This window comes from Salmo trutta, chromosome 18 (assembly GCF_901001165.1).
Source record: "Salmo trutta chromosome 18, fSalTru1.1, whole genome shotgun sequence".
Taxonomy (NCBI): Eukaryota; Metazoa; Chordata; class Actinopteri; order Salmoniformes; family Salmonidae; genus Salmo; species Salmo trutta.
In genome coordinates this window covers 41146100-41165237 of record NC_042974.1, presented here as the reverse complement: position 1 = coordinate 41165237, position 19138 = coordinate 41146100, and the positions used below count along the sequence as shown (strand labels likewise).

The following is a 19138-nucleotide window of genomic DNA, read 5'->3' as shown; positions in this document are numbered from 1 at the left end:
TTGTAGGCTTTTCAGTATAGACATACTCTCTAACTTTCATTTTACTTCAATGAGGCCTCATCTTCTTTTTTGGGGGTTATTTTTTACCCCTTTTTCTCCCCAATTTCATGATGTCCAATTGGTAGTTACAGTCTTGTCCCATTGCTGCAACCCCGTACGGACTCGGGAGAGGCGAAGGTCGAGAGCCGTGTATCCTCCGAAACACAACCCCGCCAAGCCACACTGCTTCTTGACACACTGCTCGCTTCACCCGGAAACCAGCCGCACCAATGTGTCAGAGGAAACACCATACAGCTGGCGACTGAAGTCAGCGTGCATGCGCCCGGCCGCCACAAGAAGTCACTAGAGCGGGATGGGACAAGGACATCCCAGCCGGCCAAACCCTCCCCTAACCCTGATGATGCTGAGCAAATTGTGCGCAGTCACATGGGTCTCCCCGTCGTGGCCGGCTGCGACACAGCCCGGGATCGTACCCGGATCTGTAGTGTTGCCTCTAGCACTGTGATGCAGTGCTCTCTTGCTCTCTCATTCTCCTCAGCAGAGGCAGCTCGCACGGAGCAAGAGAATGGTGCTCGAAATTGGGGCTACAATTTGGCCGGCTGCAATTTTATTTATCGGCTTTTCATTTATTTTATCGCCCAAAAGCCGGCAATGTGGTTGGGTTGTTCATTCTCTGTCCTTTGCTCCAGAGTTGTCTCACAGTGCCTTTGTCTGCTTAAATCTGCAGTGTGGACATCAAGCTCACTGGCCCACTCTACATAGGCTACAAACAAGCATGCACACACACACGTGAGCTGGGGTACAATACATCTGATATATGTAGAATGAATTGTCCTTCCCGAATTTCCATTTACAAGATGAAAAGAGAGAAAAAAGAACTAATGCAGACCCACTCACTAACAAATTACTGTTTTTTTTACACACAACCAAACAAACTGTTATGCAGACAGAAACACACTGGTATGGAGTGTGTTGTCTCTTCACCATTGCCTATGTATGATTGCCTGTTACAGCCCAAGAGCTGGGCACATGGTGCGTGGTGGGATGCTTGATTGGTTTCCAGTCACACATTGAGCAGGGGAATAGTCGTGGCCAGGGTCATGGGGTGAGGTCAGTGGGTTAGGGAGTTACTGTAGGGTCATTGGATCTAGGCCACAGAGCCAAATTTAACGAAGAAAAATACAAATCCAATTCCAGTACTTATCTCAACACCTGCCACGCAGCTGATGCTTTTCAATATCTGGTGTGCTACCCTGTTTAAAATTGTATTCATTCATGTGTGTCTGTTCAGATGTGTGTGTGTGTGTGTGTTTGTGTTTTTTTGGGGTGGCAGATAGCAAAGAGGTTAAGACCGTTGGGCCAGTAACAGAACAGTTGCTGGTTTGATTCCTCTCGCCAACTAGGTTAAAAATCTGTCGATGTGTCCTTAAGCAAGGCACTTAACCCCAATTGCTCCTGTAAGTTGCTCTGAATAAGAGTGTCTGCTAAATGACTAAAATGTAAATGTTTTCAAATACAGTATGTGTGTATTTGTGAGTATACCGTGTATTCCTGTGTGCTTCTGCCTGCGTGCCCATGGACCAGCGAGGCAGAGCAATGTTTGATGGAGGGAGATGTGAGCCTTAAGTGGTGGACAAGGGAAATTTGCACTGAACAAATAAATGTCAAGTTAAGTGCCTGTTGAAATTGCCTCCATGTGGGAAGCAGGCTGCATCCAAGCGTTGCTGTCAGGGAGAAAATAGGAAATAAAAGGCAGAAGAACAGCAGCCATGACAGATTTCAGAAAACACTATGATAATCTCTTCAGTGTTGGATCTGCTGCCATATAGAGCCAGCCTGAGGGCCAGAGTCTTTCCTACAGTAACACCTTAACCTGTTTAGGTCTGTCCTTGTTTGCAATCAGCTGCTAATGATCTTTTTCTTGTGTGTTTGTTTTGATTAGGATTGAGTACTCTGTGAATGTGTGTGTGTGTGTGTGTGTGTGTGTGTGTGTGTGTGTGTGTGTGTGTGTGTGTGTGTGTGTGTGTGTGTGTGTGTGCGCTCAGCTGTATGATTGTGCACCCCAATACATGTCAGACATGCTTTTAAGTTATGTACCCAGTAGGTCCCTCAAGTCCTCTGGCACTGGCCTTTTAACTATCCGAAAGCCTAGGACCAAGAGTCATGGAGAGGCAGCCTTTAGTTACTATGCCCCCAGCCTCTGGAATAGCCTGCCAGAGAACCTGAGGGGGCCTGAAACTGTGGACATATTTAAAATACAGTTGAAGTTGGAAGTTTACATACACCTTAGCCAAATACATTTAAACTCAGTTTTTCACAATTCGTGACATTGAATCCGAGTAAAAATTCCCTGTTTTAGGTCAGTTAGGATCACCACTTTATTTTAAGAATGTGAAATGTCAGAATAATAGTAGAGTGATTTATTTCAGCTTTTATTTCTTTCATCACATTCCCAGTGGGTCAGAAGTTTACATACACTCAATTAGTATTTGGTAGCATTGCCTTTAAATTGTTTAACTTGGGTCAAATGTTTCGGGTAGCCTTCCACAAGCTTCCCACAATAAGTTGGGTGAATTTTGGCCCATTCCTCCTGACAGAGCTAATGTAACTGAGTTAGGTTTGTAGGCCTCCTTGCTCGTACGCGCTTTTTCAGTTCGGCCCACAAATTGTCTATGGGATTGAGGTCAGGGCTTTGTGATGGCCACTCCAATACATTGACTTTGTTGTCTATAAGCCATTTTGCCACAACTTTGGAAGTATGCTTGGGGTCAATGTCCATTTGGAAGACCCATTTGGAAGGCCCCGGGGTGGCAGCGTAGCCTAGTGGTTAGAGCGTTGGACTATTATTTGTGTCCAAGCTTTAACTTCCTGACTGATGTCTTGAGATGTTGCTTCAATATATCCAAATAATTATCCTTCCTCATGATGTAATCTATTTTGTGAAGTGCACCAGTCCCTCCTGCAGCAATGCACCCCCACAACATGATGCTGCCACCCCAGTGCTTCACGGTTGGGATGGTGTTCTTCTGCTTGCAAGCCTCCCCCTTTTTCCTCCAAACATAACGATGGTCATTATGGCCAAACAGTTCTATTTTTGTTTCATCAGACCAGAGGACATTTCTCCAAAAACTATGATGTTTGTATGATGTGCAGTTTCAAACCATAGTCTGGCTTTTATATGGCGGTTTTGGAGCAGTGGCTTCTTCCTTGCTGAGCGGCCTTTCAGGTTATGTCAATATAGGACTCATTTGACTGTGGATATAGATACTTTTGTACCTGTTTTCTCCAGCATCTTCACAAGGTCCTTTGCCGTTGTTCTGGGATTGATTTGCACTTTTCGCACCAAAGTACATTCATCTCTAGGAGACAGAACGCGTCTCCTTCCTGAGCGGTATGACGGCTGCGTGGTCCCATGGTGTTTATACTTGCATACTATTGTTTGTACAGATGAACGTGGTACCTTCAGGCATTTGGAAATTGCTCCCAAGGATGAACCAGACTTTTGGAGGTCTACAATTTTTTTTCTGAGGTCTTGGCTGATTTGTTTTGATTTTTCCATGATGTCAAGCAAAGAGGCACTGAGTTTGAAGGTAGGCCTTGAAATACATCCACTGGTACACCTCCATTTTACTGATGTCAATTAGCCTATCAGAAGCTTCTAAAGCCATGACATCATTTTGTGGAATTTTCCAAGCTGTTTAAAGGTACAGTCAACTTAGTGTATATAAACTTCTGACCCACTGGAATTGTGATTTATGTGAATTATAAGTGAAATAATCTGTCTGTTAACAATTGTTGGAAAAATTACTTGTGTCACACACAAAGTAGATGTGTCACGATCGTCAAAAGGAGTGGACCTAAGCGCAGCGTGGTAAGTGTTCATCGTTGCATTTATTTACCTCAGAACACTATCAACAAAAGGAATAAACAATGATAACGACCGTCACGTCTTGTAGGCTTAACAAGCAGTACAAAATTAAGATCCCACAGGTTGGGAAAGGCTGCCTAAGTATGATTCCTAATCAGAGACAACGATAGACAGCTGCCTCTGATTAGGAACCATACTCGGCTCAAAACAAAGAAATAGACACCATAGAATGCCCACCCCACACCCTGACCTAACCACATAGAGAAACAAACCGTCTCTCTCAGGTCCCCCCCCCCAAAGGTGCGGACTCCCGGCCGCAAACCTGAACCTATAGGGGGGGTCCGGGTGGGCATCTATGCTTGGCGGCGACTCTGGTTCGGGCGTAGTCCCCACACTGCACGCTGATCCCCCCGCTTCTGTGTCGCCGGAGGAACCAGACCGTGGATCATCGCCGGAGGCTCTGAACTGCCAACCGCCGCTGAAGACTCAGGGCTGCAGACCGCCGCTGAAGACTCAGGGCTGCAGACCAACGGTGAAGACTCGGGACTGAGGAGCATTGCTGGAGGCTCCGGACTGCGGAGCGTCGCTGGAGGCTCCGGACTGGGGAGCGTCGCTGGAGGCTCCGGACTGGGGAGCGTCGCTGGAGGCTCCGGACTGGGGAGCGTCGCTGGAGGCTCCGGACTGGGGAGCGTCGCTGGAGGCTCCGGACTGAGGAGCGTCGCTGGAGGCTCCGGACTGGAGAGCGTCTCTGTAGGTTCCGGACTGGGGACCGTCGCTGCAGGCTCCGTGCCATGGATCATCACTACAGGTTCCGCGCCATGGATCATCACTAGTGGCTTTGTGCCATGGATCATCACTGGAGGCTCCGGGCCATGGATTATCACTGAAGGCTTCGTGCCATGGATCATCCCTACAGGCTCCGGGCCATGGATTATCACTGGAGGCTTCAGACCATTGATCATCACTGGAGGCTTCATACGTGGAGCTGGAACAGTCTCACCGGACTGGGGAGACGCACAGGAGACTGGGTGCGCAGAGCAGGCACAGGGTATACTGGGCCGTGGAGGCGCACTGGAGGTCTGGAGCTTAGGGCTGGCACACCCCGTCCTGGCTGGATGCTTACTTTAGCCCAGCAAGGGCGGGGCGCTGGTACAATACGAACTGGGCTGTGCTGGTGCACGGGGGGTACTGTGCGTAGAGCAGGCGCAGGATAACCTGGGCCGAAGAGACGCACTGGAGACCAGATACGCTGAGCCGGCGCACTTCTTCCTGGCTGACGGCCAACTAGCACGGCAACGGTGAGGAGCTTGTACTTCGTATGGGCGACACAGTGCGCATCACCGCATACCACGGTGCTTGTTCAGTCACTCGCTCCCCACGGTAAGCACGGGGAGTTGGCTCAGGTCTTAAAACCGCCTTAGCCAATCTACCCGTGTGCCCCCCCCATTTTTTTGCTGCTGCCTCTCGGGCCTCGGTTGTTGCCTTGCCTGTCGATCTCGTCGCTGTACCTCCCTCGCTGCTTCCACCGGTTCCCATGGGAGGCGATCCCTTCCGGCCTGGATCTCCTCCCACGTCCAGGATCCTTTACCATCCAGGATGTCCTCCCATGTCCAGTCCATCGGCCCACGCTGCTTGGTCCTTTGGTGGTGGGATCTTCTGTCACGATTGTCTAAAGGAGTGGACCAAAGTGCAGCGTGGTAAGTGTTCATCGTTGTATTTATTTACCTCAGAACACTACAACCAAAAAGGAATAAACAATGATAACGACCGTAATGTCTTGTAGGCTTAACAAGCAGTACAAAATTAAGATCCCACAACTACAGGTGGGGAAAGGCTGCCGAAGTATGATTCCTAATCAGAGACAACGATAGACAGCTGCCTCTGATTAGGAACAATACTCGGCTCAACACAAAGAAATAGACACCATAGAATGCCCACCCCACACCCTGACCTAACCACATAGAGAAACAAACCGTCTCTCTCTCTCAGGGCGTGACAGGATGTCCTAACCGACTTGCCAAAACTATAGTTTGTTAAAAAGACATTTGTGGAGTGGTTGAAAAACGAGTTTTAATGACTCCAACCTAAGTGTATGTAAACTTCCAACTTCAACTGTTGATCTTAAAACACACCTTTTTCACTATGCTTTTCCTTAGGGTGCTTTTTAGTGTTTACATTTTTATTGCTATTATTTTGTTATTTATCTTCATGTTTCTGTTTTTATTTTCATTGTTTTTATAAAATTTTTCCCCCTGTGAATCATTTTGCGTTGCATTCATGTCTGAAATGTGCTGTGTAAATAAAGCTTGAATTAATTTGATTTGATGTGTGTGTGTTTGCACTGTTGCTGTGCACGCAAAAGTGTGAAATCAAAGGTAGGTACCTCTTCTTACGTGGTGAGTCTAATTAAAAGACTCCTTCCTATCAGACTGAAACGCAACAGTCTCCCCTTCCTTTCCTGCGTCTCCTGACACCTAGGTTATATTCGTGCTCCCCTAGAACCTTGGTCCCAGAAGAGAGCGAAGTAAACAGACTCAGTTTCAGAGGTTTATTTTGGCACTGCTGTTGCCACCCTGCCTTGCACGCTGTGTGGCCCAATGGGGTCATGGCATAGGTGGGTTTGTGCGAGTGAGAGGGGGAAGTTGGCTTTTTAAATAGATCCAATCTCCCATCTCAGCATTTACCTTAGCATGCTCCTCCTGTTACTGACAGCAACTGATGCATGAACAGACAAACCACAGACTCTCTCTCTCTCTCTCTCTCTTTCTCCCCCTCTCTCTCGCTCACACACACACACACACACACACACACACACACACACACACACACACACACACACACACACACACACACAGAGCGATGGCATGCGCCCACAGCGACCTTTAATCTTCAGACCTTCTGCCCTCTGTCACGGCTCACAGAGAAAGCCGTGCTGAGGGTTCACAGAGAGTCAAACACTCTTCACACAGCCTGTGTGTGTGTGTTCTGTTGTCTGGGGAAAAGCTGAGACTGTGGCAGCCTAATAGCAGATTAAGGGTCCCGAAGGACAGTGGTGCTTTTCTCTATGTCATCCCAGTCTGTGAGCGTAGGAGTGAAAGGCAGCCAAACAGACAGAAGAGAGACTGGGGAAGGAAGCCAGTGTGGTACACCCATCTTGGCACCATTACCACTTAAGCTACTTAATAACCAACCAGCCAGCCCCTAGCTGAGTGTTAAGTGTTAGTGTTCTCTGGGGAGATGGCGAGTGGGGCTGGGGCCTTCTAAAGTCCCCGTGGTGCATCTTAAAATTGCTGTCATGTTCTTAAGATTAACTGAGGAAAATATTTTTGTCCTGGCCTTGGCTTTGTGTAAGGGGAATACAATCGGTTCCAAACTCGTATGCTCACAAGGCCTTCAACAAATAGATGGACTGAGGCGTACAAACCAGATAACACTGCTGCGGCCTTTGTATTTGAATTGAAGTCTTCTTGAGCTGTTTTGTGGGGTTATTGTTTACTACGCCCTCTATAAGAACAATACAGAAGGATAAAGCCCCGTCCTTGGCTATGAAATATTCATTACTGCTACTTTATGACTCTCATACTAAGGGTTGGCCAGCCACTGAATGAAATCTGTTTTGTTATGTATAAGCACAGGAAAGTGAGCATTGCCTACCTTATTTCGCTGTAACCACTGCCTGACCAGCCTTGCAAACCCTAGCAATTACGTTCTGAATCCATTTATTGACTCAAGGGGCAGATTTAACGATGTATCATATCTGTTTCGATAGGCTTTTCAAAATAGTGGAGTATGTATTTACAAAGTGGCGGTTTTCCACACTGTTGCCCTTTCCAAGGTCTCCTCCTGGGTTTTGTAGAAGTTGGGTATTGGTAATAAACATGGGTCTTTGGACTGCAGTAATGACCCCTGCTTCGTAAACCAAACCATATGATCAAATGCCATCGACCACAATAACCCTCACACTTGGTACTCCTGACTCCCCACAGTCTAGTCTGCTTTCAATTCTCTTCCTGCATTTTGAGGACCTTGTCTTAGTATTGGAGTCAAGGCTGCCTGATTGACTTGACAAACAGGGTCAAATTAAGGGTTGATGGAGTCATCCACACACCTGACTATTGTTTAATAGCACTTATTCAGTTTAGTGTATTTTTCAAGCCTCTGTTAGGTCTTACTGTAGCTGTCCTCTCCGTCTTTCAGTAGCGTTCAAGGTGCTCTCTAGCTGGGCTGTCTGTAGCCGTCTAACTCCCCTGCTGTTCAGAAGACAGACAGACAGACAGACAGACAGACAGACAGACAGACAGACAGACAGACATCCTGCCCCTGAGCAGAGCGGTGTTGTCAGATAGGGCTATCTGGGGAAATCACCTCATCATATCCAGGGAGAGGACAGCACCAGAAGCAGCACACAGTATTGTCACCTCAGATACTACCTCTACAAACAGCCTCTCAGGACACTTTTCCCTGACACGCCCAAAATAAACCTCAGTGATGATGTTATTAACAGTCTGTGATGGCTTTGGCAAAGTGACAGATACCTTGTTAAGCTCATTGTTCTATGTCGTCTATTCTTCTCCCCCTTCTCTCTTATTGTTGCAGTTGCGACTCCGAGAACCGTTACCTTGGCAACCCCCTCAGAGGAACGTGCTACTGTAAGTATCCCGCCGCTGCAGTCACACCTGAGTCTCCATTGCATCTTTGTCCTCCAGATGTTGCCGTGGTCCTGATCAGTTGCAGCATACCACACATCTGCACATCTCTTTGACCTTTGCTGTGAAGGGAGTTGGCTAAGCAGATGGAAGCTTTTAGTCTGTGCCAGGCAGTATGGCAGCAATCGACTGTAGATTTGTCTGGCTCTAAACTTGATTTGAAAGATTTGTAGCGGGAGATGGTAGCAGGGTTTAGAGGGGCTTCTGTCTCCAGATATCAGTGTCAGACCACATATTGATTTGACTCATTTGCAGAAAATGTGTGGTTTTTCAAGTTAAAGTACATGGGGGAATATTTTACTCAAAACAGATGCTGGCATCAGCCGGTGGAATTTGGTCCACTGACCAGGTTTGTAAGGGTAGCTCTTTTGGACAAAGTTCAAGTACTGTCACTTCCAATAGTAATCCTGTTGAGTGTAGTCATGCATGAATGTAGTTCTATGAGAGAGGTTGTCAATTGTAACTTTGATGCTAGTAGTCAGAATTGCTTAGGTCAGGAAATCATCAAGTATCCCTTTGATCAGAACAAATGCAAACATTTTTTGTCGAAGCAATGCTTTCACTTACCTAGTTCAAAACTAACCATGTACTGTACATATACCACACACTACATGTAGTTTTAACATTTGTTTCAATAGTTGATATTCAGAGCTATTAAAAAACACAAAACACCCACCAAAAAAAGAACCTGTGGACTGTCCTTTAAGTTCTTTAAAGGAATTAGAGCAACCAGAGCTCTAGAACAACACAACCCTTCACAACATCTAACCCCATCCAGATATGTAGAAAACAAATCTCTATCTAAAAACAACTATCTGAACTGTCAACTATTGAACTAGTACTGTTCTGTATTTGTATTGTCAGATTCTAACCAGCTTTAGAAAGGTTAAGTACACGCACCGGCATCACTCACTGTGGCCCCCACTGTCTTCTGTTACTCATGACAGATTGTGTCTGTTCAGTTGACTGGCATTATGTCTGAGTAAGGAGGGCACTAGGTGGCACCCTCGCTGTACAGTGTACCCACAGTTACCAGGAGGCAGTGGAGGACGTGTCTGTGGAGATCACTCCCAATCACTATGGTCACTCTGAGAGGTGTCTATCCGCCTATCTCTGTTTGGCTACGGACTGTGTCCCCTGAGGGACATGTCATATCCTGATCGTTCCCCTGCGTCAGTTGAGAGGGTTCAAAGTCATTAGGGAGCAAATGGACAAGCTATCTGCCAGGTCTGTTTGAACATGGCCAAACAAGCACACGGATACTCTAAATGGCACATTAGAAATACATTTGTTTCCTGTGTTCCTTTATCATACGCTATTCTATCAAATAGAAAAGTGGCTGTAAATCATCTATTAGCATGCTATTCAGATCTCACGGTGGACATGGAGGATAAATAAGAGCTCTATTTGAGGTCTGTGAGAAAGTGGGACTGATTTTCATCCTACATGGCATTTCAAATCTCCATAACAGGCGGGGTCATCAGCAAAGCTGTCGTTCACCTCAGAGGACTGAAAGGTCTGCCATGTTTGATGACTGATAGTGTTTTCCATTATGTCACGTGTGTAGAAACTTAGGCTCCAAGGTTAAGCCCCACTTAAGTGCTACAATTATGTCATAACCAATCAAGATTCAAAGCCTTTATCATGTTGTTTTGCTAAAGGCTAGCTATTGTGAGTCAAGCCCTGCCTTTCCTAGAAGCATTACCAGTGCAGATGTGTAGGATTTGTTGGACATGTAGGATGTGCGGATGGGTAAGCTGGGATGTGGATGTGAAGGTTAAAGAGACTAATTGGGCCAATTATGCCTAATGAATCAGGGCGACTGAAGGGTAGCACATATGGCTTTCTGGGAACTGAGTGTGACATCCTCTATTTGAGGGGATTGATGTTTACTTTGCACGTTCATTACATGCTAATTATTTAACCATCTACTTATGTCAATTGTGACAAGGCAGAAATCTATTACAATGACACTAATAATGATAGGGAGAGTAATGATGATGAGGAAGGACATTTTATTAATTGAGATCTTGCTACTGTACTAGTCAAACTACTAGTACTTCTACAACTACTTTATGGCTTCAATATGTACTTCTACTACTAATAATAGTACTTAGTAATTATACTAATGGTAGGCATAATACTACCTACCACTGGAAACTGATCTATGTCATTCTTCCAATCAACGCGAAAAATACATTGGATTTGAAAAAAGTATAAAGGGAAAGGGGGAGACCTAATCAGTTGTATAACTCAATGCCTTCAACTGAAATGTGTCTTCCACATTTAACCCCTCATGTGACCAGTACCGTTTTCATCTCATTTCAACCAGAGTTGTAAACATTGAAATGAGGGTAAAACTTCAACTTCAATTCTTTGACTTCACCTGACTAACTGGTTGTTACATCAGTCTAATTTCAACACATCAGAACTATGTGTACGTTGAAATTGCGTAGACAAATTCCACACAGAAATGTTAAAAATCTTTTTCATCCTACATTTAATATACTGTATAGTGGGTGGTCTGTGGAATGGCAGATAAAATGTCAACCACTACTCAACCTCATCATAAATTGATTCATTTACTTAAGTCCAAGTATTTAAGTTGAAGTTTTACCATAATATCAATATTTACAATTCTGGTTGAAATGAGATGAAAACAACACATTGATTCCATGTCACAATACGTTGACAAATTACGATGAAACAACATTGATTCAACCAGTGTGTGCCCAGTGGGTTCCCACTGGAATGTAATCATGGCTGATGCTAATGAGGAAGCTGGTCGTCAGTGGCTGACCAGGTTAGTGTGGGTAATGAGTTGCTCTCACAGTGGATCAGTGTCAGCTAGAAGGCCCTAATGAGAAGGAGCCACCAAGTGTGTCCCACCAGCCCCGCCACCCGCCATTACCAGCCTCAAACCCTCAAGCCCCTTATCATGAGAGGATCAGGCACTCTGCACTAAACACTAAACACTATCTGACAGGCACTCTGCGCAGACGCCTAACCAGTGTCAGATAGATACAGTGAGAGATACTCTCCCCAGATGCAAGCACGGAGGCTTCTCTGTGCTGATAATCTCTACTTGCTAATTGTAGACAGGCTGTGTAGACTATGGTCTTGAACCTCGATGTTGTCACGAAGAGTGTCTGTTCGACTTGACTGAGGGAATTATCTCCATTTAAACTAATATTAGTAATACTGAGCAGACAACTTAATTGTACAATAGATGTCTGAACATTATCAGTCAGGCAGTTGGCACAGACAGCTGAGTAGTACCATCAGACAAGCTGAGTGCTACCATCAGACAGGCACATGTTCATAGCTATTTTACAGAAGATACCGCCATCATTATAGGTGTCACTTTACCTGGGGGCCCAGAATAATCAAGGAAACCACTTCTTCTGAGCAAGTGTCCTGAGTGTAAATTCTCAATAGCTCGGTTTCCATGCGAATATTCTAAAATCTGCATAAAAACAATATGTGCATTTTCCCACCGGAGCTATGTTTCATTTTGCAGATAAAACGGTGTGTATGATGATGGTGCACATGGACAGAACTTTTGTGGTTAAATTCCCATGTACCAAATAAAATAAATAAATCAAGTTAAATGGGTTTCCAGCAGGTTTTCAACTCTACTGATGGTTTTGTCACAAAATATGTTGCGTTATATAGCGAATGTGCCTACTCTGGTCTTGGCATGTGCGCTAAAGCCAGCAGCTCACATATACAATGGACAAAAGAGTAAGATAATTTTTAATTAGTCAAACGGCAGCCAAGCATTGAACATCATGTCATCAGAATAAGACCCTGTAAGACCCTCACTATTAACTGGGTAGGAGCATCAAGCTCATCACTGTGTACTTTTCCCCACCCTGTGAAGTTCATCGTTTATGTAATCTGTAGCCTGATATACTGCATGCTTTCCCGAGTCGTAGTGGGAGGACCACACAACATGTCATCTGTAGCCTGATATACTGCATGCTTTCCCGAGTCGTAGTGGGAGGACCACACAACATGTCATCTGTAGCCTGATATACTGCATGCTTTCCCGAGTCGTAGTGGGAGGACCACACAACATGTCATCTGTAGCCTGATATACTGCATGCTTTCCCGAGTCGTAGTGGGAGGACCACACAACATATCATCTGTAGCCTAATAAACTGCATGCTTTCCCGAGTCGTAGTGGGAGGACCACACAACATGTCATCTGTAGCCTGATATACTGCATGCTTTCCCGAGTCGTAGTGGGAGGACCACACAACATGTCATCTGTAGCCTGATATACTGCATGCTTTCCCGAGTCGTAGTGGGAGGACCACACAACATATCATCTGTAGCCTGATATACTGCATGCTTTCCCGAGTCGTAGTGGGAGGACCACACAACATATCATCTGTAGCCTGATATACTGCATGCTTTCCCGAGTCGTAGTGGGAGGACCACACAACATATCATCTGTAGCCTGATATACTGCATGCTTTCCCGAGTCGTAGTGGGAGGACCACACAACATATCATCTGTAGCCTGATATACTGCATGCTTTCCCGAGTCGTAGTGGGAAGACCACACAACATATCATCTGTAGCCTGATATACTGCATGCTTTCCCGAGTCGTAGTGGGAGGACCACACAACATGTCATCTGTAGCCTGATATACTGCATGCTTTCCCGAGTCGTAGTGGGAGGACCACACAACATATCATCTGTAGCCTGATATACTGCATGCTTTCCCGAGTCGTAGTGGGAGGACTACACAACATATCATCTGTAGCCTGATATACTGCATGCTTTCCCGAGTCGTAGTGGGAGGACTACACAACATATCATCTGTAGCCTGATATACTGCATGCTTTCCCGAGTCGTAGTGGGAGGACTACACAACATATCATTGCGAGACTCCAAGTTTACCGTATGATGGTTATTATATCAATATTTGCGCATAAACGCATTTCTCGCAGAATGAATTACAGACATAAAGAAGGGGAAAGGGGATACCTAGTCAGTTGCACAACTGAATGCATTCAACTGAAATGTTTTTTCCACATTTAACCAACCCCTCAAAATCGCAGGTTGATGTTTATTGTCATGAGCCTTGTCCTGGAGGCAGAACTGAACAATTTCCCCTTAGATAGGCAAGCTGCAAAGTTTAAATTGGCTATACTGTAAAAACTCATGAAAACAAAAATGTGCTTTTTGTTCTTAATTTAATTTAGGCATTTGGGTTAACAGGGTGGTTAAAGTTAGGTTGTAGGACTTTATGGATGTGCCAGCTAGTGACCACTCTGCAGAGCTGCTTCCAGAACAAGATTCATGACGAAAATTTTTACCCGACATGTACTTTACTTGCGTAAAAAGGTTGGATGGAAACATGGTTGTTGGTGTTCTTTTTGAAAAAAAAAAAGATTAACTAATTGCTTTCTCTCTGTACTAATGCTATACATGCATTTATTTGTCTTTGAAGAAAATGTTTCAAATGCAAGGTAATGAATAGTAACAGGCATTAAATGAAATCTCCAAGTGCATCCTGTATCGCTGATGTTGAATAGGGCATCATGCTGTTTCAACTTACTGGATGCAGACTTCTAAATATGAAATTACTTTACAGGTGAGATTTTGCTCTTTCTTTTAGATTCTGAATAAAGTTACACAGTATGCTAATACCATGACTTGTCTATAGCAACTTTAGTCTTGTGTAGCTCATTTGATGCTTACATTGCCTTATTTAAGTTATCTTTGTAAGGTAAAATGTGTGCCCAATAAACATGTTCACATTTATGTAATGTATGCAAATAATTTAGATTATCCGAGGGGAAATTGTTTTGTTATTTCTCTGATGGGAGTTTTAATTTGCACTTGTTGCTTTTGCATCACAGTGGCAAATATTATATCAGGCATGAAATCTAACATATTGAAACATGTTCGATGTTTTAAAGGATTGCACAACTTGACAAGTCTTCCACTTTGCATAATGTCATTGTTTTCAGCAGGGATTCTTTGAGTGGGCACGGCATTTGTCTAAGTATACTGTACATTAATAAGCACCATACACGGGTACCAAACACCCTAGAAACCTCACAATGTCCTTTTTTGAATTTCTCTGCACTTCTGTGTCCTCTTTACAGAGCATGTAGAACTGTTTGAAGTTTACTGAAGACCCTTATGGGATAAACAACACACAGCAACGTGTGTGCCCGAAGCGTGAGGGAGAAAGAGTCACGCATTGGCTTTGATCTGATATCTGCTAATTCCTTTAATTCGGCATGGCGACTAAACAAAACGCAACTATTTGTCGAACATAATTTCCTTTCGTCTCGCTAAGGCTTGAAATGTGCGTTCTGAAATGAAATCCTCTCTGAACTCAGCAGGAGTATTTTTTTGTTGAGTTAGAACGATGAAAAACAATTGTATGTTCTTCTCATGTGGCTGATAAACAGCAGTTCATAGAAGGCGTGAAATGGGGAAGTGAATGGAGAGCTTCTGAGACAGACAGGTAGTGCATTCAGCTGTCATTGACTAACTATGAAAGATGGCATTTCCTCATAGTGAGTGGGGTTTGGTTTTGATGGCCATTGGGTTTATAGGCTTCGCAGGATGCACAACTCCAGTCCACAAGGACTGTATCCCTGCATTTTCAAATGGTCCCTGGCACTGAATTGAGGAGTTCATATCATTGAATGCCCAGAGAGTGCACATACCTGGCCTCCAATGTCTGATCAAATTGCAAAAAAGGAAAACCAGCAGGACCTGCAACCACTTGAGGACCGGAGTTCAGTTGTGCATTGGGTTGCACATTTTGGGGAATATTCAGAGGTGGAAACTTGTCGTGGGAATTAACGGGAATATGCGGGAATTAACGGGAATATATGGGAAATAACAGGAATATGTGGGAATTAACGGAAATATATGCAAATTAATATTAATACCATTTAAATGTAGATGTTTTTTATATTGGATATATTTACCATATCATATGGAGACAGAAACATAAGCCTTTTACCTTATCATAAGTAGACATAATTGCAAATGATTAAATCCTTCCAATAGAAAAAAAACAAACAAACATTTTAGTTACGAATTGAACTTTAATTAAATGAGTTGACTCTTCACATGGGAGGATTTCACTGAACAACAAAATAAACTGAATATTGAATGATCGCCAATGATCCATCGCATCTCCCAAAAATGTTTTCAACATACATCTGTAAAATTATAGTCTAGAAACTAAAGCTTTGGTTGTCTTCCTCTCAGGCTTCCATGTCTTCTCCCTGGACCTCCTCAATGTCCACCTCTTGAACATCAGACTCTGAGGCCTCATCTTCACTGTCACTTTCCAACCTTGTTGAGGATGGCTCGTTGTCAGGCTCAAAAAGCCTCAAATTTGCCTGGATGGCCACCAACTTTCAACCCTAGTATTGGTCAGACTGTTGCGTGCTTTGGTGTGTGTGTTCCCAAACAAGGACCAGTTGCACTCTGAGGTGGCTGATGTTGGTGGGATTTGGAGGATGATGGAGGCAACAGGGGAAAGAGCCTCAGATCCACAAAGTCCCTTCCAACAGGTGGCTGATGAGATATGTTGGCACGACTGCCATATTGCATCTCCATCCCAAGCCCTTGCTTGGAAGTGTACTTCACCAGACTGCCAAGAACCTTGCCCTCATCCAGGCCAAGGTGGCGAGACACGGTAGTGATGACACCATAGGCCTTGTTGATCTCTGCACCAGAGAGGATGCTCTTGCCAGCATACTTGGGGTCCAACATGTACGCTGCGGCGTGTATGGGCTTCAGGCAGAAATTTTCACGCTTTTTCATGTTTTTCAGAACTGCAGTTTCTTCTTCTGCAGTACGGATTTCTTCTCTTACATCTGCAAGCAGAGTATGAACATCAGACAGGATGGCATTGTCTCCCTCAATCCCTGCAATGGCTACTGCTATAGGTTTCAGGAGTTTCAGGCTGCTTACCACACTCTCCCAAAATACATAATCCAGGAGGATCCTCTTGATGGGGCTGTCCATATCTGCAGACTGCAATATGACCATTTCTTGGAGAGACACCTTCCCCTCCACGAGACTGTCAAACATGATGACAACACCACCCCAACGGGTGTTGCTGGGCAGCTTCAATGTGGTGCTCTTATTCTTCTTACTTTGCTTAGTGAGGTAGATTGCTGCTATAACTTGATGACCCTTCACATACATAACCATTTCCTTGGCTCTCTTGTATCCATTGTTTTCAGTGCCATAATGTCCTTGAGGAGAAGATTCAATGCATGAGCAGCACAGCCAATGGGTGTGAAGTGAGGGTAGGACTCCTCCACTTTAGACCAAGCAACCTTCATGTTCGCAGCATTATCTGTCACCAGTGAAAATACCTTCTGTGGTTCAAGGTCATGGATGACTGCCTTCAGCTCATCTGCAATGTAGAGACCGGTGTGTCTGTTGTCCCTTGTAGAATACTGGTTGAGGGGTGGAGATTATGTAGTTAATTATTCCTTTCCCACGAACATTCGACCCCCCATCAGAGATGATTGCAATACAGTCTGCTTTCTCTATGATTTGCTTGACCTTCACTTGAACTCTGTTGAGCTCTGCATCCCGCAAATGCAGTAAGACGTGTGTTGTTTTGGCTCATGTAATATTCATTTTTTTCAGTTTTTGTTGTTGTATATATTTCAATCTTTTTTTTCCATTTTCAAATCAAATATACCTTCCTGCAACCCGCCTCACCCAATGTGGTACGGATCTTCTATTTTTTTGGGACTTTATAACTGGAACCTCTGTCAGAAGCTAGCCGTCAGCAGCTAGCCAGCTAATTAGCTACTAGCTATTTAGTCATTGTTAGCCACTGCTAGCGGTCTTTACCTTTAGCTCAAACACCAGCCGCTTTAGCCCGGATAATACCTGTCAGTCTGCACAGTGCGATATCAGCCCTGAGCATATCGGACTGCTTTTCTCCACTACATCACCGGATTCCTGCAGCAAGCTCTGGACCATTACACTGGATCATCGCAGCTAACTATCTGCTACCGAGTGGCTATTGTGGCTAACGCCCTTGTCCAGAAGCAAGCACCAGTTAGCCTCGAGCTAGCCCCTGCTAGGCCCATCTCCCTGCTAGCCAACAAAGTACACCAACTATAATACCTCTCTTGCCAATTGGCCTGGACCCTTTGTCGACACGGATCCCCGCTGATCCATCACGACTGGTCTGCTGACGTAATTCGGCCGATGTGCTCTCAACCAGCCTCTGCGTCGTGGATGTCGGTAAAGACCCATCTGCTAGCCCCGACCCGCAAGCTTTCTGAACACCGTGTCTCCCGCTCGCCTAGTGTTGTAACGACTACCGAACGGCTCCCTGTTTCATCTATTGCTGCTCATTGGATGCTATGATCACTCGGCTACACAGCTGATGCCTGCTGGACTGTTTATTAACACAGTACTTCATTTTGTTTATCTGTTGGCCCCAGCCTCGAACTCAGGCCCTGTGTGTAGCTAACTGACCATCTCTGCCCATTCTTCGCCATTTATCCATTGTTGTTGTCTTAGCTGTTTACCTGTTGCTGTCTTACCCGTTGTTGTCTTAGCTCTCCCAATCAACACGTGATTGCTTTATGCCTCTCCCTAATGTCAATATGCCTTGTATACTGTTGTTTAGGGTAGCTCTCATTGTTTTATTTTACTGCGGAGCCCCTAGTCCCGCTCAACATGCCGTAGATAGCTTGTTTGTCCCACCCCCCACACATGCGGAGACCTCACCTAACTTAACTGGTGCCTCCAGAGATGCAACCTCTCTCATTGTCACTCTATCCCTAGGTTTACCTCCTCTGTACTCGCACCCTATCATACCCTTGTCTGTACGTTATGCCCTGAATCTAACCTACCACGCCCAGAAATCTGCTTCTTTTATTCTCTGTTCCCAACGCACTAGACAACCAGTTCTTATAGCCTTTAGCCGTACCCTCATCCTACTCCTCCTCTGTTCCTCTGGTGATGTAGATGTTAACCCAGGTCCTGTGTGTCCCCAGACGCTCTCATTTGTTGACTTCTGTAACCGTAAAAGCCTTGGGTTCATGCATGTGAACATCAGAAGCCTCCTCCCTAAGTTTGCTTTATTCACTGCTTTAGCACACTCCGCCAACCCTGATGTCCTAGCCGTGTCTGAATCCTGGCTTAGGAAGGCCACCAAAAATTCGGAAATGTCCATCCCAAACTACAACATTTTCCATCTAGATAGAACTGCTAAAGGGGGCGTAGTTGCAATCTACTGCAGAGATAGCCTGCAGAGTTCTGTCATACTATCCAGGTCTATGCCCAAACAGTACAATCCTAAATCCGTAAACATGGGCACCCTCATGGATATCATCCTGACCAACTTGCCCTCTAAATACACTTCTGCTGTTTTCAACCAGGATCTCAGCGATCACTGCCTCATTGCCTGCGTCCGTTATGGGTCTGCGGTCAAATGACCACATCACTGTCAAACGCTCCCTTAAACACTTCTCGAGCAGGCCTTTCTAATCGACCTGGCCCGGGTATCCTGGAATGATATTGACCTCATCCCATCAGT

The 19138-nt window shown here is 45.0% G+C and overlaps 1 protein-coding gene across 2 annotated transcripts in view; it reads left to right on the top strand.

Annotated features, from left to right (window-relative positions):
• The window catches only part of LOC115153302 (attractin-like protein 1), a 332646-nt gene that overhangs the window by 133450 nt on the left and 180058 nt on the right, over positions 1 to 19138 (top strand). For both annotated transcript variants that reach the window (XR_003867679.1, XM_029698596.1), the window contains exon 22: positions 8465 to 8517. Coding sequence is in view for 1 of the 2 variants with exons in the window: in XM_029698596.1 (XP_029554456.1) it covers positions 8465 to 8517 (53 nt within the window). In the remaining variant the exon portion in view is untranslated. The remainder of the gene's footprint in view (positions 1 to 8464; positions 8518 to 19138) is intronic.